Below are 23490 nucleotides of genomic sequence, written 5' to 3' on the forward strand. Positions count from 1 at the left end.
GAGATCCAATTTATCTCTTTAGGAATTTTTGCTTCATGCAGTTGATACAGATGTTTCAGACATGTTCTCATGGAAAACCCGAAGTACCCCTTCTCCCTTACCCCTTTTTAACAGAGCAAGAGCACAGAGGAAGGAGCTTCCTTTCTTCAAGAACAGGAGAAGTGGTTCTCCTAGCTAACCTCCATTATTTCACGTGGTTAAGTGTTCGCAGCTCTCAAATTTATTGGTAAAGCCATCAACACATACATTCAGTTTGATAATCATGTTCCAGCTTAAAGAGGTCTCTTGAAATTATTTATTATTAAGTTTCATTACTTCCTGCAAACGGTCCTGCTGATTAAGACCACCCTTTCAGGCTCGACCACACCTAGACTAATCACAATGTGGCGATGAAATTCGAGCTGACTTGCTTTCTGCAGCACCCATCTCATCAAATCTTTAAGTATAATTTAATGAAATGTCTGTTGATATAACTATAAAAGTGGAAAAACTCATTTATAGAATCAGCCAACCATGCCTGAAGTGCATTTGCAATCTTTGACAAGTCAAGGATCACGTAAACATTTTGAATTGTCTTTGTGTTGAAGACACAGCCCTATCCTCTGCCCCTTGTAGTAGCAAACATGGTCTCTGTTCTGGAAAACACAATTCCTCAGACTCAGACCTTTCGAAATATATTTTGAAAAGTATCAAGTGATATGGGTAAATAAAATGCTGTAGTCGATATGGATATTCAAAGACCTTATCCAAATTGTTGTTTTTGTAAAACAGTAAGGGAATGGCATACAAATTTATTATAAATATTGTCATATAATGGAATCTAGAAGGTAACTTCATACATAGGCGGAGGTTTATTAATACAATTTATACATGCAAAAGTATATATGTTTGTATGCATATGTGTGGTAAAAATTCTTTATTGTAGAACATAAAAGTTGAGATTTTTATGAACTCAAGAAAGCAATAGTATGAATGAAGTTAAAAGGTTTAGACCACCTCTTTTAGGATTTGCATAGACAAGGTATGAGCTAAACACATGTTATTTTAAAAATAATAAAAGCACAAGCAGAGTGCAGTTACCCATTGGGAGGTGAAGTTACCCATGTGAAGTCATTATATTTGTTATCTATTTATCAGTATATCTATTCATATCCTTATCTCTTCCTCTTTGTAAATTCTTTGAGGACAAAGACCTTGTTTTTATTTTCCTGTGTTCAGTTCCTGAGACACAGGAAATGGTCAGTAAATGTTAAATAGATGGGAATATTTCAGGCAGAAATAAAACAGTCAAAAACAATTTCAGAAACTACCTTATACAGAAACTCAATACTATTTTCAAATGTTGCAAAAATGCTACCAAAGGGGAAAAGAAATACTCAAAATTAATTTTAACTGACTTATATTTATTTTATGTTTATGAACATTTTGCTAGAATGTATATATGTGTACCACATGTATGCCATGTAGAGAGGCCAAATAAGGCAACAGATCATCTAGTACTGGAGGTATAAACACCATATAGGTGCTGGGAATTGAACCAGGTCCTATGTGAAAGTAACCAATGCTCTTAATGAGAGTCATCTTTCCAGCTATCAAAATTATTTTTTAAATGCTGAGGAAAGATTATGTTCTATTTTCGTAAGTTACGATAGGAGATGTCCCTATTATTCAGATCAGACCATATTTGCCTGCCTATCTTGGCAGACAGCACGGAGAGACTAGACAGCGGCATATGAAGTGCATTCCTTGTTCACGCGAACCTTACACTCTTGTTTCCAACATGCTAACTTGACGAAGTACATTCATCCATGTGTACTTGTAAATGTAAACTTTTGAAAGAATAATTTGCGGTATAAATCTAACTTGTTTTTTCCCCCCCTTGGATGGTTTCAAAGGAAAGCTGTATTTTTATGTTGCTCACTGAAGTACCGTCACACTGTGAATAGCAAAAGAAAGCCTGGATGAAAAAAATAAAAAACAAAGTCTACTTACAGGAGAATGGATACATAAAGAGGGCGAGGAAACTACCCAGAACAAACACAACAAGCAGCAAAAGTGTAGCCCAGAAGTGATGCAGAGAATGCAGGCTATTTATGTTTCTCTAGTCTTTCAGTTTGGTTTTTTTTTTTTTTTTAGTGTAATATTGGTACTAACTATGAACCAAGGCTCATGGAAGGCAAGTGTTCTCCTACTACAGCTTCTTTAAAAAAAAAGATAGAAAAATATTAGAATACAAGACAGTGAAAAGGCTTAGTGAGAATAGACACAATAATCCTGGCGTGGGGATTAAAAACTCTGTGTTTACAGTAGTAGCCATTTTATCCTTTCAAGCAAAAATTGTGAGATGGTTGTTATATTCATAAAGAGAAAGACAAAGATGATGTAGAAAGTAATATTTATTGTAAGTTATTTCTACAATCCAGGTCTTCTGATTTGTGTATATTATCTGGATTCATGTGACAATTCCTTTGTAAATGTAAACTGAAGTGTAGGGAAGTTATTCATCTCGAGTCACAGAGTTAGTAAGCTGGTTTGGTGCCTCAATCTTAGTATGCCTGACAGGTAAAGTCTTCTTATCTCTCTCCTCAATACATAGTCACACACACACACACACACACACACACACACACCCTACAAATTCTATCTAGCTAAAGGACATAAAGACAAGATTCCTCTACTCAAAGGCTTTAAAAGAAAAGATAAACAGATAAAGATAACCTCCATGAGGCCACTGAAAAGCAACACATTTGAGCAAATACAGAATAAGTAGCTTTAAAAAAAATCCTTCTGGTCTGGGAAGATGGCTCAGTGGTTAAGAGCACATCTACTCTTCCAAAGTTCCTGAGTTCAAATCCCAGTAACCACAGGTTGGCTCACAAACATCTATACTGGGGCCTGATGTCCTCTTCTGGCCTGCAGGTGTCCATGCAGATAGAGCACTCTTTGTAAATTAAATAAATAAATCTAAAAAGTCCTTCCGATATACAAATAAATCCTAAATTATTAAAGAAAAAAAGTGCTGCCCACATGTTTTTGGAAAATATAGAATTTTGATTCCTTAGATTTAAAATCATTTAATAGTTACCATGTTATTTACCCATAGTGCTTTTCCACAAATTAAATCATCTTATGCCATTAGAACAGTAATGACCTAGCAAACCCTTTAGCTTGAAAGTAGTCTGTCATTTCTTGATGTTGACTGCAACAGCACATTTCTTTCTGTAGCAGAAGTGGGGTTAATATACAAGGCATACAGGTTGTACCTGTGGATTAGAAGGAGAAGAGTTGATCAACCCTAGAGCTAAGTTCAGATTGGCCTGAAGTTACGAGGGTATTATATTCATTTGCTGTTGTTTTGTTCATGTTTAGGATTGAGACCATTTCCCCCATCTTCTAACTGTGCTTCAAAGATTAACCAACACAAAGATTAACCACACAGCCCTGACTCTAGTGTCTCAGTTGTAGTAACTAGATTAAGTCTTATGGGTCAGCACAGACAAGGCCCATTTCAAAAGTCTCTCGAAGAAACTTGACAGATACCTTCTGTCCCATGATATCAAATTTGGGAATCGACCATGCTTACATGCACTGCCAGCCCTTCGTGAATGCACTACCCGTGCATTGTATTCAACGCAATGCCTGGGCCTTAGAAAGCACAGCAACATTATTATCTACTAAACTGAGCCCTTTCGAAATCTATGGTTAATGAATCAGATACCCCAAGACTGGAAAACAAGCTTGAGCCCTTCTATTTCCTTCCTTGTGGTTTCAGAATAGCTCAACTACACTTAGAGGATTTTTTTTCTTTAGTGAAAACTACCTAATTAAAGAAGCAGTGATAGGACTGAAAACGTAGCTGAGAAATCCATGACTAGTTATCCCTGCCCTCGTTTTATTTGCACAGTAACATAGGGGAAGAAATGAACGCCAGCAGTTTAAATGGCTTGTGTACTAAGGACAGTGGCAAGGCCTGGGCAGAATCTTAACTCCTTCCTACAGAGGAAAGGCAGCCATGATCTGAAGAAACGTACATTTTAAAACCTAAAAGCTGACACTGAGAATTGCTTAGGGAGATGTCTTAACTCCATTGTCAGCTAAAATAAAGCCACATTGCAAGCCAAGGGTGTGGGTTCCCAACCGTGGTCTCAATGAGATGAGGACATTTGTGTCTTAGTGTTGAAGCACCCCAGACCTCTCAGTTGAAAAATATATTGCAATCACTGCGACTTTTAATTAAAGCCAAAACATAGCATTTACAAAATATATTTAATTAGCCCTCTATCATTCGTTGATTGAACATGAAGCTCCCATAACCATTGCGACATTCAAAACCACAGAATTTTCTGAGAAGGGAATCATTTCTTAAAACACCTACCTCACATAGTGTATGTGTCCTAACACTAGCCTTACTTCTTGACATTTACCCCAGTTCTCTTGAAAGCCTCACGCTTTCTGACATGCTTTCCAGCTTTTTTATTAATTAGACAAATTGCTAGTATTAACAGACAACATAATTGTTTCAAGAAGTAACTTCACAGCGCAGCTGCATACTTAATCAATGGCTTCTAAATTTTTAATCATCTGAGTCCAGGTTCTTGTCTTGAAGCTTAACTTGATAACAAACCTACCAACTGGTAGAACTAATTGGCTCGGAGTCAGTCAATAATTTATAAGGGAAGGGAAAAACATATTGGATGTTATGAGGTACAAGACCACCAGCCAGTTAATCCTGAGAGGTAACAGGGAAAACAACAGTTGATTCCACAAATTCATGGCGCGTTGGTGACATCCACTGGTTGTCTACTAGCATCACCTGGATTCTTTGGTGTTTTCCTACACGGATTCTAAGAGACAACTGATAGGGTCTGTATGTTGTGTTTTTATGTCTTTCCTTGATGTTAACCACATTTATACCACCTGGATCGCCATTGCATTTAATGTGCCAAGTGCATCATTTCAAAGCCATAATTCAGCCATAGATGGGACTGTTCCCTGTGAAGTGGATCTGATAAAAATGTCTTACTGTTCTGAATTTGAATAAGAAAACTCCGGTGAGCTAAGAAAGTACTTTCGGAGTTACAGAATCCATGTTGCTGTCATCCTACATTGCTGAGAACTGAGTAGATTTCCTTGCAATATTATTTGGGAAAAAAGACTAATGTAACAAAGAAACATCAGGTCAATTAAGGTCCTCGAAGTAAAGAAGTGATTCTAAAATTTAGTTTGATTCTTGAGTGAATCTGGATGGTCTGAAAGGCTTTTGGCCCCTGTAAATTTGGGGGTACCCCTGCAGAAGAATAGCAAAACTGCTGAGAGACTTTCTCATCTACTTAGTTCACAAAGCACACCTCAGGGAACACTGCATTATCAGTGACACTTCTGCCATCACTGCTCCAAGACCAATGTCATACAGAGATCAGAACACAAATTCCCTATTAGAGACTGCAAAGAACAGAGATGCAACTCCATCCATGAGACCAGATTCTTTCATAATGACATATTTTATACTACTTCACCATCATATCAATCAAAACTTATTAAAGGGATAGAGGTGGCCTCACAGTTAAAGTGCTTGCTGTAGTAGCATAGGGACCTGAGCCCCAATCCTCAGGACCCATGTCAAAAGCCAGTGTTGTGTGGTCTATGTCTGTAATCACACTTGAAAATGGAAAGAAGGGGAGAGTTGAGACCGGAAGTTCAATAACCAGCTAATCTAGGGAAATCACTGAACTCCAGGTTCCGTTGTTTACACATGAGATGAACAGCTACTGAGGGAGAGAGCCTAACAGTGACCTGTAACTTCCACTGGCATGCACACATGTGTGCTCCTGCCCATATATGAGGATGAGCACACATAAAACCCACAGGCATACACACATACATAATCCTCTAAAACTTTTTCCAAATCTCCCAGGCAGTGCGTACATAAAGCACATATACAACAGGAATCATTTATGACAACTTGTGAAAATAGCACAAGGGCCACAAAGGAATTTAGCTTAGCTAGATGAGGGGGAACTAGTAGGAAATGTTTAGGCCCAGTGCATGGGGCGTTCTCATTGTAAATACCCATATTTGCTATCTTGGGTCATCTGCAAGTTATAAAACTCCACGTGGGTTTTTATTTTTTTTTCTAATGTTACCTATTTTTTTTCACTCATGAAGAAAAAAATACTTCTTTTTATGTGAATTGTTTTAAGTACACACCTTCCAGCTCCTGGGGAGCTGATGGGTATTGCGGAGCACTTGGTGGGACATTCAACAATCTTAATAATAGTTAACTAATGAGTGGAAACGGCATTCTCTCTGTCAATGCAGCGACTAAGCTCCCAGTTCTTCAGAAACTTCACAGATGATTTCCGCTAATGTGCAGGGTTATGGAACTTGCAGGAAAGCACCAATGTAGTGAATCTAAGCTCACAATTATAGCATGGAATAAAGGACAATTTTGAGAGGTATCAAGAAGATAAGACACACAAGGGCAAGAAAGCACAAAGGCTAAGCAATTTACTTAAGGAAGGTATTGGAAGGATAGGGCTACAATATAAGCAGAGGAGACCACATTTGTTTTTTCTCTAAAGGAACTAAATGTTAGCCCCATAGATTAGAACTCCAGGTGAGTTATGTCCCTTCATGGTGACCGAAACATTCCAACAGTATGATGTGCACCAACAAGACATTAATGCCCTTTCAGAAGACGTGTTCAAACAACCTTCAGACTCCCTGGATCTCATTCCTCTGGGCTCAGGATGGACCAGCTGAAGGAGGCCTGGGGAGCTTCCTGTCGAAGCACTTTGTAGTCTTTACCAGATGATGAAAAGCTGGGAGCTAAACTGAACTCCGAAGTTAAAAGCAAGTCCTTCTAAGGAAAATTCTTTAGCTCCTCTCAGTCATAAAGACCTCAGCCTAAGGAGAGAAAGTATAACTTTTCTTCTTTTTTAATTCTTTCCTTGAGGAACATGCAATACATGCTCGTCTGTCGCGAATTATTTGGAATTAGTGAGTGTATGTGTTTTGCAAGAGACCAGATTGAAAAACTAGAGTGTTGGTTAAAGGATACTCAAAATGTGTGCTTTAGAGAAAACAATACGAGGTCAAATCTAGTAATGACAAACAAACATGTTGTCAAATTGAGGAGGGTATCAATAATGTTATTTGAATAATATCTTCCTGAACAATATATTTACCTAATACGAAGAAAAATTTAGATTACTTTTAGTATAACCACTCATTTTTAAACTACAGAAATGGTAAAACACCTTACCCTCCCAGGACTTTTCTGTGATAGGATAGCAGGGGCAGCTGTTTCTGATACCATGTTCATGAACATCCTGACAAACATTCAGAGACAAATCTTTCATCGGGGGTTGAAGAAACTTTTTCACAGCAGTCTAAGCATACACAGGGTTGCCCACTATGATGATGGCTGTCCCATTTGCATGGCTTAAATTTTTTCACTATGATAAATGGTGCTAGTGAAGGCATTCACTCTCACCTGCTCCCCATGCATATTTTATGAAGCGTTAAGAGGGGCCCTAACCCAGCATAAATCTAATCTTGGTCCTTTAAACTCCCATACATAAGCCTTTGCATTCACCGCAGAATGAAGCCCAAATCACAATCCATGGTCTATAAGAACCTGTGTGATCCGCCGTCACCTGCAACTTCACCTTCGTCATTCTTGTGGTCCCCTCATTTACCACGCCATTGATGCTGGCCTTAGTTTACTCCTCAAATATATTTTATAATCTTTTGCCATAGGCCTTCCTCCATATTCCTAGATAACTACCCCCTCCACTGCTTGGTTCTTCACCCACAGAGCTCTACTTTATCAACAGCTATCTTTCTCCTTATGGCCTAACTGCTCCACTATCATCTCCCAACTCCTTTTCTCCTCACTGTCTCCCTTCTTTATTTTGAGCTTTAATTCTAATCTTCCCGTGTGAAACAAGTTCTCTATATGTCATTATTCCCATAAACACCTGCCCCAAGACCCTAAGATGTCACCTTCCTATGTCAAGAGACCTTTAGGAAACCAAGGCTGTTCTAACAATTTTGATATCATCTGTTAAAATCACTTATTTTTCATCACCATCAACATTTATTCTCCTGGTGTCCTTAGTTCTTTCTTCTTCCCTCTTCTCTCTCATCCATTCTCTCCCCATCCTCTCCGTACAACTCTCCTTTCATGCCATGGCTCTTGAGTAGGCTCTTCTCACTATCATATATCTATCATGCATGCAATATATCATAAAATACATTTCAAAGACTTCTAGTTCCCATCATCCCCCTCATTCTCTTCCCCAGCTGATGACATCATGCGGTCCTTTGCCAGAAGCTTTGAATACTCAAGTCCTACTGGTCTTCCAATAGCACTGTTACGTAGAGTACGGCACTTAATCTGCTTTGTAGGACAGATGCTTATAACTCCATACACAACTTAGCATGTCTAAGTATAACTCTCACATAGAAGGCACTCAGATAATCCAGGAGTGAATGTAGCAAGCACATAAGGCAATGACAGCATCTTCTGCTCCTAATTGCAAGAGCTTCTGAGGGTGGCAAGTGCAATATGAGTATGAGCCAGACAGAGGAAGGGCTCTTGTATGTAGTTTCCTAATTACCAGGTATTGAACAAAGCAGCAGAGTTCTTTCAACTTCCCCACCTAGCCTTGGGTTCCCTCCATCTTCACACCGCCCATGCAGTACATGTCCATCCTTCTGTCTTCCTCCTTGGGTCAGTCACTATGACTTGGAAAGAGGATTCAACCATTGAGAATGCCATAGGCAGTGTAGTAGGTGAAAGCAATTATGTATTTCTGTAGGATCTGGTAAAAATGGACACAGTCTAGCTGCCCCCCCTGGCCCTACAGAAGATGAGGGTAGGGTTGGCAGCAGTGTTCATGGCTACTTCTAAGATACAGCCTTGGTGTAGGCATAGACCAAATGTAGAGGTGCATCATAGAAAGTGCAATGTATGACGGGAAAAAGAGAAGTAAGCACAGGAATAGCACTATACAGCTAATAATGCAATGTAAATTCTATGTGTTACGAGTCCAAATAATTTGCTAAGCATTTCACATGAGTGATTTTAATTCACAGTCAGGTCAACGGTGGTGGTGGTAATATGGAAGGTAGAGTTGGCATACTCTACAGAGTTTGGAAATCCTACTTGGCTAAGGCTATAAGGCTACTAGAAATGGTTTGGAATTCAAACCTACGAAATGTGAAACCCGTAATGTCATCTTAACTCTGAATCCTACTGGCTCGAACATTGAGTAAGGTTGAACGAGAAAGTTGAGAGTTTTGTAAACTTAATCTTTGCAAAAAAAATGATCTCATTGTGTTATAACTACACAAATGTGCATTTGTGCTGGTGAGAAATGCACTTATGGAATTTCTGCAATATGTTTTAAGGGGTTTATTATGAGATGCTCTGCCAAGATTTTGGCCTTTCTTTTATGCAAATACAAAACTTGTAGCCCAAGGAACATTCAGTTGGAGACTACTAGCAAGACCCCCAGTTACGTGCATTCCTGAACATCCCAGATGGTGTAAGTGAGAGCCAAGCCTGGTAAAGATGTCACATCCCAGATGACACATCCCAAAGAGTAGGCATGGAGCTGTCAATGTTCAGCAAATGTTATAGGGGGCCTTCCTCTTAAAGAAAACTATTCTATGCCACTGGTAGAATAAGAAGTGTGAATCATCCACTGAGCCTCCAGGGAAGACAGTATAGAAACCTAGAAGACTTACGTAAGAAATAGATACTCTTCCAGAAGTCGACAGAGCAAGAAGCTACACATGGGGATTTGCAGTAGGGTCCTCTAGATGCAGAAGCATACAGAATGGTATCTCTGCACACAGCTCCATTTCTATTTAATTTACACATTGCATGCCATTCTATGAGTTTCCCAAGAGCTTCTCCTGAATGGTGGATGGATCCATGACACCTTGAAGCTTACAAATGATGAGCAGTAGGGACAACAGCCTTTGAAATAGTGAGGCCAGCTCTGAGACCTGTTCTGTAATTTGGCCAGTAACATCCTTCCACCACAAGAACACTGTAATCTCAGGACTGAACATACAAATAAAATGTCTACAGTTATTCTGGTTGGTGTTCAAAAGTCAGAGGCCACAGAGTACTCTGATTAACTAAGGGTAAGGGGCATGAAAGAGAACTAAACCAAAACACCAATCTAGTCTAGTCACACTAGCTGAGGCCTATAACCAAGGCCTACACAAACCTTTAAACAAAACACTCCTAACATTTTTAACTTGATTTGTTGGATATTTAAATATGTCACAATAATGTCCTTAACTTTCAGTATCAGGGGATACAAAAGAACAGAGAAAAGATAGTCCACCCCATCCCCTCCTTTCTGAGAGAGGGTAGTACAGTGCAACATGTAAACAGAGAAATGTGGAATTGATTTGTCCTCAATCTTATCCAAAATTGTACAAATTGAATGATCATAGCTAAATCAAAGTGGAAGATAATCCAACAGTAATTCATATTTTCTAGGGATTATAAACATATTCTAACTCAGAACACAAAGTGTTTTTATAAGTTGGAAATAAAGATCTACTCAGACCTCTTGGGAAGGTAAAGAGGGACTTATATACTTGAAGAGCCTGTATCTTTAAGTCTTCAGAGAGACTTGACAGTATTTTTTAACAGAAGAATGGCCTGTGTTTTAGGTACTTCAGGAGTTAAGTTTGTAATGTTAAAGTAAGTTGGACATTTTAAAATTCAACCAATAATTATTTCTCATGGATGACTGATTTTATTAGCACCTTGGGAATATATTCCATGCTCCATTACCGAAATACATCACTGCTATATCTAAGATTAAGTTATGTACTTCTGAAATATTTTTAAAGAAATCTTTACCGTTCCCACGGTGTTGTTACAAAGGTCAGAAAAAAAAGATATATTAATGTTTGCTGGTGTTTTGTTTCTCATCATTTCTTTAAGAACAGCTATTATCATTTCCACAAAAAGGGAATGAAAGTTATAGAAACAGAAACAAAGGAGAAGAGGGTGAGGAAGAGAAACTGAAGGAGGAAGGGCAAGGAAGAAGAGGAGGAGGAAACAGAGGAGGAAAAGGAGGCTTCTTTCCAGAAAGTTCTCAAGATGATGAGGAAGGCTAGTGTCTCAGTGCCTTAAGTCTGCAAACTGATTGGCTACCACAGTGAGAAGCTAAAAGGAAAACGTAAAGAGAAGGAAGCAGAGTTAGCTGTTTGGGTCTTTATAGATTTGAAATTCTTGATTTCATCTGCAGCCACAGAACCACAGGTTATACGTTATAATTATTAACTTTTTAAGTAGCATAGCTGAAATCCAGTTTGTAAAGGATCTTTCTGAGTCGGTTTTTGTCTTTTGCTTTTGGCTGTTCTGAGGATCAAACCCAGGATTTCAAGCAGACAGAACCACTTTTTCTTTGAGTCAGGGTCTCTGTACATGGCAGTCTGGACTTGATCTCATCAGCACTGAAGCTATAAGTATGTGTCCCCAGCCCTGCATATCCACCCCCAGTTTCCTTTCATACTTCATGGTGAGACTAAAATAGCCAAAACAAGCAGTGCTTGAAGTTTCACAATTAACAAAACCCCATCGTGGTGTAAAAAAAATCACACAAGAACACAAATCTATTTTTTAATAAGGTTTAATTTTAACTAATAAATTTAAAGTAACGAGAGTAATACGAATCCAAGTCTTCACTAATTTGCAATACGTGACCTATTTTTTTGTAACCCACAGGTGAATCTTCTTTTCACCATGATTTGTTTCCAGCCTTGTGATCTCCTCTCTCTCTCTCTCTCTCTCTCTCTCTCTCTCTCTCTCTCTCTCTCTCTCTCTAATCATTCTTCTTTGCATCCTCCATCTTCCATAGTTTAACGAGTCACAGATAGTTTGGCTAAACAGCCATCCTAGCACAGTAATGCTTCAGCTTGCAAGGAAGGACCCCCTTGTTGAGCTGGTAGAACTCCACGAGCTGGATGAGATCTGTGAACTTCGTATGGCCATCATCCAGGGTGTGGAACACCTCACCATCATCTTCCACCTTCAAGAGAAGAAGCAACAAACTAATAAAAGGAAAAGCCAATGAACGAATAAGCAAAAACTTTAAAATAAAAAAAAAAAAAGACGGGGATCAGCTACCCAGAAGTCCTCTGCATACTATGTGTTCACAAGCAGAAATCAACAAGTATATAAAACTAAGGACAATGAAAGCAGTGCCATGCCTGCTTTTCCTGGCAACATCACTTGCGTTCCAAAGCAGTGTCTGCTCTTTGACAGTGCTCTTTGGTATTTCTTCCTCAGCTCTGCCACTGTGCTGTACAGTTAGGCTGTCACAACTATTGCCTATTCTCCAGGAGGATTCTGTACCCTTTACTAAGCAGAAAACAGAACTGGTTTCACTGAGAGGTGCATTCTCCTTTTAAATTATTTTTAAGTTTTATCTATCTATTTTTCTGTCACGCTTTTGGGTATAAATCACTTCATATTTGCTGGGGCTGCTGATCACATAATTAAAAACAAAAACAGAAACAAAAAACTCAGATTGTCAGGGAGGACACTTTAGACACCTATTGGGAAATTCCAGAAAGAGGCATCTCAACAGGAATCACCAGCATTCTAGCAGCTTCACAAAGCAATTCCCTGCTACCCCACTACCCTATGAGCTACTATTGTCCATATCTCTCTCTCTCTCTCTCTCTCTCTCTCTCTCACACACACACACACACACACACACACACACACACACACACACACACACACACACACACAACAGAAATACCAAAGAGCTCTGTGCCAAAGATGTTTCCTAGTGTTCATAGAATAATTTAAATGCCCGCTAGCTATACAGCACCTGTGATTTCCTCATGGCTTAAATGAAGTTAACAGGAAGCCCCAACAAAGATATATATTTTTGAGAGGAGGGAGGAGGCACAAGGGGCTTTCAAGCACTGCTTTTTAAAAATCTGTAAGTGACATTCATGGAAGGACTTCTTAGTGGCCTTTTAACAATAGGTGGCATGAGGTCTATACAATATAACATAATCACATTTCATGGAAAAGGGGAAAATTTAATTTCTACAATTCCTGTATTTCTTATATTAATTCAGGCTCATAAAACCATTTCTGCCAAACTTAACTTTAGTCAAAGCACAAGCTCCCAAATAATATTTAATAAAAGGAACAAAAGAAAAACCCAAGTTTCCCAAAGCGTATGCACGAAGAACATCCCCAATACACGAACCGGAAGTCACAATTACTTACGGGTATAATTTGAAAGTGTTTTATCTTTTGTCCGTGACTCATTGACAGTACAAAAGTTCTGGGGTTACTCTGACTATCCCGTACCAAGAAAACTCTAAAGAGAAAAAGAGGAAATTCATTGTGTTTCTCTGCACACTCAGATTTCATAGAAATATTTTTATGTAGAAATTCAGGAAAGCATATATCTAAATGGTATAGGCAGGGCCTCCTTTACCGGGTGCTCAAAGGGTAAGACTCTCCAACTTGGCAAACAACAGGTAATAAACTGTAAAACTAGCCATTATACTAATGGAATATAGTGAGGTGAATACACAAACCTTTTGTCGGATTGTGTGATCACAACTGCCAATATAATGTGAAAGTGGCATCAATAATTACTATTCTGTCCTTTTCTCACTGAGAAACTAGAAACTCGCTCATAGCCACTCATCACAAAGAATAGGCATTGCTATTTTAACTGACAGGGCATGACCGGCCCCTGAAAGGAGGAAATTATTTGGAATTAAATAGGTTTTTTTTTCCCTTCTCCCATGGTGGTTCCTCTTGTTTTTACCACTGCAGAATCGTGAGTAAGAAATGAATATATTCTAACAAATTAATCTTGAAATTGTTTGGGAAGTATTTAGGTAACAATGTTTTAAGTAAAAGAAAGACCCAAACAACGTGCACTTTAACCTTGAAGAGACCAGCAGAAAACCTTTATAATGTCAGGCTGGACAAGCAAGATGTGGCCTACTGGCCTAGGGGGAAAAGACTACCAGGCAGGGATTCGGATTTACTGGCAGTGCTGTGCAAAACCCGTTTTGTATTAATTATTGGCAAGCACACTGTGTAAATGTCCCTTTGCTGACTCCAATACTAAGCTTACTGTGCCTGGGCAGGGAGGCAGCCAATATCTGAGGAAAGCATCCATTTCATGCATACTGTGTGAGGCTCAGAGATTACATCACTGGGGGACTGGACAAAAGGGCATTTCAGTGGTAAAGAAGGCTGTAATTCTCTTCCCTTCCCAAGAAGATCAGCACCACCACCTAGTGGGCTACTTGGCACCATCACATTTTCCCAAAGAAATAAAAGAGAAAAAAAATGTTTTAAAGAAACACACTCATGTGTTATTCTTTATTCAATTATGCCCTTTAATTTACAAATCTAAACTCTGAAATTAAGGAAATTGTAATCTTTTATTATGTAAATACTTATTTTTTTATCTGTAGACTACCGTTCATTTAGATTTATAATCACAAAGGGTATGTATGCTTCAGGTAGAGAGACAGAGCCACATCTCTTCTCAGGGACGAGTGAAATGTGAGAAGACGTATCTTTATCTAAATGTCAGCACCAAACGGCCCGATGATGTCAATGCCTTAAGCCCACTTTTGCAGATACAAGACCCTATCACCACTGTTTAAATGGATCCTGTTTTCCCTCCTCTTCAAACACCAATGCAACCCCCTCGTTTGCTCTGCTGTTGGGAAAGAAATCTGGCTAGAATTGTACAACATGGATGAAATATACTAAGTAAAACAGAAAAGCCTTCCGATTACAAATGCTCTATAACTCATTTTATCCTCCTCTTTTGCACTCTATAATGCCCATTAAAATAGTAAGAGATATCACCAAATAGTATTTTTTATAGCTACATACTCTTTTACAGAAATGGCAATAAATACATTAAAAGAAAAATAAATGAGGCAAGAATTCAAAGTATATAAGATAACGCGTTTTAATTAATATATTTTGCGTCATACCCAAGAAACCCAACTTAGGGCAACACCATGCTATGAAATCTATTTGGGATCATATATCTATTATATGTGCAAAGCAAAATGTTGACATCTCAAACAGACTTGACTGCCCCCACTCATACGCTCGTGTCTGAGATGATAGAATTCACATGAATAAAGTGAATCTTAATGCTAACTGGTCGAGGATAAAGTATCCTGTTACTTGGTCATTCATGCACAAATATTAAACACTGCTAGAATACAGTGACAACCATGCTTATGGAACAAAAGTGCTTCTGCTTCGTGATAAGGCGCGGTTATAATTTCACAGCATGTGTTAAGTAGTTAACATTTCATAGGTAGAAAAAAACTGCAAGTATCAGACTTACCCATCCACAGGCCCCTGCCGGGTAATCAACTGCTGAGCTTCATCTCTAGAAATTCTGTGGTGAAACCATGGCTGGGACCGGTGGAGAGCTGGAGGAAGAAAAAGATCTGTCTGACACGATCATGACTTCATTGCATGCAATCCTCGTCCTATGCCATGTGACCGTATCTAAAGGAACATCGCTCTGACTGAAAGAAGACATACCCATGTTCACAGCAGAGCTCTGAGAGGGCGCAGTGGGACTCCCATGATTCCCCAGGCGTAAACATCCTTTTTTCTGAGCAAGAAAAGGAAAAAAGTAAAACTCAACTTCTTGGACAAAACACTCAAACCATGAACATTTGAGGAAAATGAAGCTACTGGTACCCTCCAAGCGAGTCCTTCCTCAACGGCAACCGAAAGGGCTTCAGTGGGGTTGTCTATGACTCTGGTCTTCTGACCTGAGAAGTCCATTGCTACTAGGGAATTCTCTGATACGCTTCTCTGAAAAAATGCAAACAATCTAATATGAACATTTGAACAGTCCATATATATTTCATCATTCAACTTCAATGTTTTTCTGGCCATATGGTGTCCACTCTGGACTGGGATGCTGTCAGGGACCCTGTAAGTGTCATGGTTGGCAGGAAAGTGATCCACACTTGGTGAAGAATGGAACTCTAGTTACCATCACTTTCGCAGGCACTGGAGCAAACTTCCAGAAGCTGACCTAGTGGTTTTAGTTCTCTTACACTTTTAAGCACAGTAAAACTTTGGAAAGGGGTTTCCACATGACACTCATCCCAACAAAACTCTAGGCATAGCTACTTGGAAACCCCCATGCAAAGTAGCAAAGCACCTGAGACCTGTATAACAAGAATCCGTTCTATTGACTGAACAACAGTGCTCAGGGTAACGGCCTAAAGAGGAAGCGTAAGGGTAGATTCTATTGATGGACGATGCAAAATACATGGTACTCTTTCCCAGGTTCTAGTCACCTAGTAACTAAGCTTGGGATATTGGGAGGTTCAGGAAAGCTGGCTCCTTAGAACGTCAAGAAGATGACAGGTTGCTAGACAACATCCCGTCCAGCCTTCTGACTGACCAGGCATCTGTCATTGTCCTTTGGAGAAAATAGGCCTGTGTGTTTAACAAGTCTGGTTCCTCTAATACCATCTCCAAGCTGTGCCTCTTACAGGAGTCCAGATGCAGCCAATCAGAGATTTAAAAGTTAAAACATACAGAAGAGGTAAAATGGCGATCTCACATTGACTAGTCCAGTGATTATCTGCCAAGACAACTGAAGGGGATGTTGAATGCATGGACTTAGGAAAATGCTGGAAAAGAGCTAGCTCTCTGTATTTCCTAGGAAGACAGCAAAATGTCTATTGATCCGTTAGTTCATCTCTCTAAGCTCTAAAAATTGCCAACTAAACGTCAAGCACAACTACTTATGAAATACCCTCTTTGTGTTTGTCTGCATGTATGTCTGTGCAATCCATTTGCCTGGGAAGGTCAAAAGAGGGGATTGGATTCCCCAGAACCGGACTTACAGAGGATTTGTGAGTCATGTGGGTGCTAAGACTCAAACTCAGATCCTATGGAAAAGCGGCCAGAGTGCCTAACAGCTGAACCAACTCTCTGGCCTGGAATAGCTTGTTTTAAACCTCATAGCTAACCCAAAGTGTACCCTTTAGTCCACCCATGTTTGCGTGCCAACTTGTTCATTACAATGAGTCATTGGTCTGATTCAAGGCCTCTGGCTTCTACACTATCAAAATTGGGTCCTCACCAGGACACTCCTCACTTATCCTGTTGTTGCTCTGTGCCCTGTGGGTCTTACAATTTTGGATCTGGAAAAGATTGGCCCTTTCACATGCTTCAGCAGTTCAAAGATGAGGTAAATTTTGGGATAGGTCAACTAAAAGCCCTGGATCTGGGCCTGGGTGGTAGTTGAGTGGATCAGCCCACCAGCTCTCCTGCACCACACCACCAGGGCCAGCTCCCCAGCACTGCCCTGGCTAGTCCATCAATGCTGCAGCAGGAAGGAAGCAAGGCCAGCCCTCCCGGTCTCATGCACTCAGGGCCAACTCACCCATATCCACCCCTCCAGAGCCAGCTCTACAGTGCTACCCATTCGAGGGGTGTGGCCTGCAAAAGGATAGACCGTGGAGCATGCTGGGTCATACTACAGCTTCCACGATGAGATGTTTTCTCTGCTTTGTTCTGTTTTGGTTTTTTTACTTTCACTTTCTTTTTTCATTTCTTTTAGTGGGGAAGTGGCAAAGGCAGAGATGGGGAGAGAGTGGAATTAGGGTGTATGATGTCCTACTCACAGTCAATAAAAAGTTAAAAAAATAAAACTCATAGCAACGGAAGGTATAATTAGGTTAGCATATCTCTATCTAGAATTTGTATTCATGTCTTATTTTTATTATTCATTTTAAATATACATAATCTTTCTTTAAACATGGATTTTAGCTATTCAAATATGGAGATTCAAGTGTGCAGATTATTAGAAATATCCTTAAAATAAATTCAATTTTAAAGTTCCAGAAAATAGTGATTTATTGGCCTTGAAACTCAGAGAGTACCATGTCAAGAATTTGAAAGTACTGAGAAACTCGCTCTTTTCATTGTGTGTTATAATTCTGAATTGTGTCATCGTTGCTAAATAAAAATGCTTGTGTTTTACAGTGAAAAAAAACACTTGAACATCTTTGTTTTGGAACATCTTATTTCTCAGATTTAGTGCATCGATTCTGGTTTTATTCAGGAAGTAAAATTCAGTAGAATTGTAGTTCAGATCCGTTGATAACACTAAAGTTTCTGTGTCCACGGTGTCACCAGTTTTCTCTGTAGGGAGGTGGGGGGAAGCGGGAAGCACAGCTATAAGCCTGAAGCCCAGCTTGTACCACAGAACAAGGAGGGTGGGGGTGGGAGGTGTAAAGGGAAAAACTCATCTCTTCTTTGCTATGTATTTGTTTTTAACATATCCTCTGAAAACAAATCAACTAATGCCTGGATCTCAGTTTCATTTAAAGGAGTGGGGGATTTTTATTTCATAATAAACCTCTTTAAAAAAAATTATGTCACCCTCTCCTAGTCAAGAATCTCGAAAAAAGAACTAGTTGTCAAACTCTCTAGTCAAGAGCCTTGTTGTCTTCCTACGTCAGTGAAATGAAATAAAATGCTCCCAAAGGAAACAGCACACAACAGAAACATTCAAGTTAAGCTCCACTAATTACTAGAGCAATGAAAGCCAAAGGGGGTGATGGTGGTACAGCCAAGCCGAGATGTATGTGGGGCCCACCAGATAGTACCATGTCATGCCTCTCCGAGGAGTGTGAACTTCAAACAAAATGTTATCCACGAGAGAAAAAAATTTAGGGTCCCTTTATCACTGTATCACATACCCCTGTTTATTAGCATCTGCTATTTTCTCTGCAAAGCACGAGATAGGGGTGGCGGTCTTGTTGTAGCTCACCTCTGTTCCTTAGACCTGCATGCAATCTCCTGTTTGTTGCAGGAGTTCTTATTACTGACAGCTGCTCTTTCCTGGCAGATGCTGTCTCTGTAATCTCTATTTGCTGTCACACTTTAGTTTGCCCTCCTCACCCCGTGATCTTCTGTGCCGGGCTGGGGACCAGTCGAATATGCCTTTGCTTTGCCGACCTTAATGAAAATCATCTACCTGCCCCAACCCCAGAGTAACTGGTCCCGATCCTAATGATAACTTGATCCTTATAATATCTCTCCCTCCACATGCCAAGATGGGTTCTGCACTCTCAAGCTACTGATAACATAAAAAACGATGTTAGGAAAGAGACGCAAACACAATCTTTTTTCTTTCTTCCCCTCAGTATGCCAGACAAGGATGTGAAACAAGTTCCCAGGCTCATAATTATCTGGCCAATGCAAGGAGATTACAAGACAAACAGAGAACATTTTTTTATTTGCTATGGAAACTACACCATAGGAAAACAGTAATACAGCAAAGGTTTTCTACTGAATGGCAGGTGGTGGATGAAAAATTAATAGTTTACCTTTAGTGGACAAAGAAATAGGAGCGAAGCAGAGTTTGACAGACTGGAAAGGTCAATTTCAGCTCGATTTCCTTCACATAGGAAAGCAATACTGATAACAGTCAGAACTGGTTGGATTTCTCAAATATTTGCCCCAAATTCTCACCCATTCTTCTAAGGATGAATAAACCTTTCCCCAAGAAACATAGTCCATGATTGTAATAGCCTTGCCTTCTCTCCCAAGAAGGGCTCTTGGACTAGCTTGGGTTTTACAACTCACACTTTAAAATCGGCTCCACCCACTCCCAGTGCAGTTTACATAACACGCCTGTTGCTCTGGGAGTTGAACTCCAAGGCACATAGCAGCCAAAGTCCACCATCCCATTGGAAGGAGCTGGATAAATGTGTAGCCCGTTCGTTCGCTACAAAGAGACCACAGGATTTCTCCTGTATTGTCATTTCAGCTCATTCCTACAAAGCCCCAGAACAGTCCAGATATGATCATCCTCAAAGACTGTACAGTAATCCCTTTATCTTGCACAGTCAGAAAACAGTGGCTAGCCAAAGTCATGCAGACAGCTTATGGTAACAGGGGTAACTGTCTTGCTGTGTCTTGTCTAGGGTTCTTTTATTGACCACAAAGTAGGAGGTACAAGGATGAACTGCCCCATGGACAGGTCTTTCCCACACAGATATCCAAACCTCTCTCCCTCTTTAGTCTCCATAACTAACTGTGGAATTTGTCTTCCTAGACACAGTGGTCAATTAACACTGTAACTAAAATCTCACACACACCTTGACTGCCAGAATTTCCCATCTTCCACAATTTCAATAGGCAAAGGTAACCGTGACCCCCCATACTTGAATGTTAATGACAGCGATGAAAATGGAAAGGAGTTTGATTATAACATTTTCCTATGATTAAAAGGACGTTAGACAATAATTGCCTCCAAATGCTTAGTTGCTGTTAACACATTCATCCTAATAACTTCAGACTCTGAAAGAAATTTGCAGGGATTTAGAGAAGGATTAAGATAATAAAATTTAATATGCTTTGTGTGTGTGCGTGTGTGTGTGTGTGTGTGTGTGTGTGTGTGTGTGTGTGTGTGTGTGTTGGAAGATAAAGTAAGCTGACAAACTGTAAAAACATCCACCTTAAAGACATTGCTATTATAAAATTCATTACATTCTTTAGTTTCTTATTTTAAGGCTTATAAGAATATGATACAAAGATGGAAAGTTATCTTTCTATGACTTAAAGGAACATAACTACGAAATTGGAGAGCTTTTCCTCTATCGTTCTGCCAGCATCATTTCATGCTTCATTCCTAGAGCGGGCCACTTCATCTGCTACCTGGCGTGTGGGACACATGTACCTTTCTTGGTCACAGCCATGAAGAATGTATTTTAACCTCAGTGGAAACACATATTTCACACTAAGTAATTTGTACCACAGGCACATATGTCTGAATTTTGAATGCACTCAATAACAGGGAGTACAGCAAAAGGAGCAGAATGTACACCTTATGTGGGAAATATTTTTGTGTGAATGTATGGGAAAATAAAATTAAGTTCTAGAGAGAGCACAATGTGTGTGTGTGTGTGTGTGTGTGTGTATGTGTCTCTGTGTATCTGTGTGTGCCTATATGTATCTGAGTGCATCTCTGTATATGTGTCTGTATGTGTCTGTGTGTTTATGTGTGTCTATGTATATCTGTATGTGTCTGTGTGTGTCTGTGTGTGTCCATGTGTGTCAGTGTGTGTCTGTGTGTGTCTGTATGTGTCTGTGTGTGTCTGTGAGTGTCTGTATGTGTTTGTGTATGTGTCTGTATATGTCTGTGTGTGTCTGTGTGTGTCTGTATGTGTTTGTGTATGTGTCTGTATGTGTCTGTGTCTGTCTGTGTGTGTCTATGTGTGTCAGTGTGTGTCTGTGTGTATGAGTATATCTGTGTGCATGTATCTGGGTGTGTCTGTGTGCATCTGTATATATCTGGGTGTGTCTCTGTGTCTCTGTGTGTGTGTGTGCGTGTGTGTCTGTGTGTCTGTATGTGTCTGTGTCTGTCTGTGTGTGTCTATGTGTGTCAGTGTGTGTCTGTGTCTATGAGTATATCTGTGTGCATGTATCTGGGTGTGTCTGTGTGCATCTGTATATATCTGGGTGTGTCTCTGTGTCTGTGTGTGTGTGTGCGTGTGTGTCTGTGTGTCTGTATGTGTCTGTGTCTGTCTGTGTGTGTCTATGTGTGTCAGTGTGTGTCTGTGTGTGTCTGTATGTGTCTGTGTGTGTCTGTGTGTGTCTGTATGTGTTTGTGTATGTGTCTGTATGTGTCTGTGTCTGTCTGTGTGTGTCTATGTGTGTCAGTGTGTGTCTGTGTGTGTATGAGTATATCTGTGTGCATGTATCTGGGTGTGTCTGTGTGCATCTGTATGTATCTGGGTGTGTCTGGGTGTGTTTGAGTGTGTCTGTGACTGTCTGTGTGTATCTGCAAATGAATATCCAAGCTAGAGCTGGAGAAGCAGTTCTAAACTGATGTCATACATGGCCTAGATTTTGGCTTCCAGTTTTGTGGTTTTCTGAAAAGCAGTTATTTTTAAGGACCTAGAACTTTAAAAGTATCATTATTAAAAAATCAAAATACAGAAAAGCCTAGGTATTTATAATATACCTTCAAAACTCTAAATAATCCTATGCTCTGTGTTGATAAAAATACTAAATTAATATTGAGTCTATAACTCTACACTCCAAACCAATGGTTGTTAAGACATAATTCACAATGCAAAGAAAAATAGTCTACAAACTATATTATTATGACCTCATCAAATGTCATGACAGCACAGAATGGCTTAGAGAAGTCTTTCAATTCGTTTTAGTTTAACACATAAAATCATTGGTTATCATTGAATGTTTTATATATTTCTGTGTTTTTATTTTTAATTATAGGGTCTGAGCATACACAAAACACAAAACTAAAACATCCTTATAACATTGAGAATGTTACAGAAGAATTACTATATTTGATCCCAAGGCAAAGTGTATATGTTTAGTGTTATATAGCGGTAAATACTGTAATTATAAAGTCCAGATTCAAAGCCTTAATGCTTACCATGGGTGATACGCTCTGAGAACTGCAGGCGCTTCTAGCTTGGGATGGATGCATATAATTCTGGTACAGCTGCATGCCATACTACAGAACAAACAGGAAAAAAACAAAGGTTCTCAATATATCAACTCACTGAATGTCAGCACCGTCACTGGTTATATATTATCAACCCAAAAAAAGACTGAAACTTTTTTGATTTTTATTTCTTTTTTCCTCATACATATATCCCAACCACATATATCCCAGCTTTACCTTCCCCCACTCCTCCAAGTTCCCCACCATTTCCCCTCTTCCCCAGATCTATACCCTCCCTATACTCCCAGAAAAGAGCAGGCTGCCCAGGAACATCTACTGAACACAGCACAGGATACAATAAGACCAGCCACAACCCTTCACATTAAGGCTCGATAAGGAAGCCCAGTAGGAGGAAATGATCCTGAGAGAAGTGAAAAGAGTTAGAGAGCCCCCCACTCCTGCTGCCATAAGTCTCCCCAAAACACCAAGCCAACAAACATAACACATACGCAGAGGATCTAGTGCAGACCTCTGCAGGCTCCACAGTTGCTGCTTCAGTCTCTGTGAGCCCCCACGAGCCCTGCATAGTTGATTCCCTGGGTCATGCTCTCCCAATAACCATGACACCCCTGGCTCCCACAAATCCTCCAGCCTGCTTCTTCACACTTCACTTCTCCATTGCTGGTGGAAGTACAAACTTGAACAGCCACTATGGAAATCAAAATGTCGGTTCTTCAGAAAATTGGGAATCTATCTACCTCGAATCCCACCTATACCTCTCTTGGGTATACACCCATAGGACACTTTATCCAACACTCTATTCTACCACTAGGACACTCGGTCAAAGATGTTCATAGCAGCTTTACTCAGAATAGCAAGAAACTGGAAATGGCATATGTATCCCCTAACCAAAGAATGGAAAAGAAAGTGTGGCACATTTACACAATGGCATATTACCCAGCAGGTAAAAAGA

The 23490-nt window shown here is 39.8% G+C and overlaps 1 protein-coding gene across 3 annotated transcripts in view; it reads right to left on the minus strand.

The window, feature by feature from the left end:
• Positions 1-11653: 11653 nt before the first annotated feature.
• Grb14 (growth factor receptor bound protein 14) overlaps positions 11654-23490 on the minus strand; it is a 115591-nt gene continuing 103754 nt past the window's right edge. For 2 of the 3 annotated variants that reach the window (XM_039105748.2, XM_039105749.2), the window contains exons 8-13: positions 22506-22586; positions 15767-15883; positions 15605-15677; positions 15402-15489; positions 13289-13382; positions 11654-12068 (exon numbers count right to left, since the gene is read on the minus strand). In XM_039105748.2, coding sequence (XP_038961676.1) covers positions 11922-12068; positions 13289-13382; positions 15402-15489; positions 15605-15677; positions 15767-15883; positions 22506-22586 — 600 coding nt within the window. In that variant the 3' untranslated portion in view covers positions 11654-11921. 3 annotated transcript variants of the gene reach the window in all.

Source organism: Rattus norvegicus, chromosome 3, assembly GCF_036323735.1.
Source record: "Rattus norvegicus strain BN/NHsdMcwi chromosome 3, GRCr8, whole genome shotgun sequence".
NCBI lineage: Eukaryota > Metazoa > Chordata > Mammalia > Rodentia > Muridae > Rattus > Rattus norvegicus.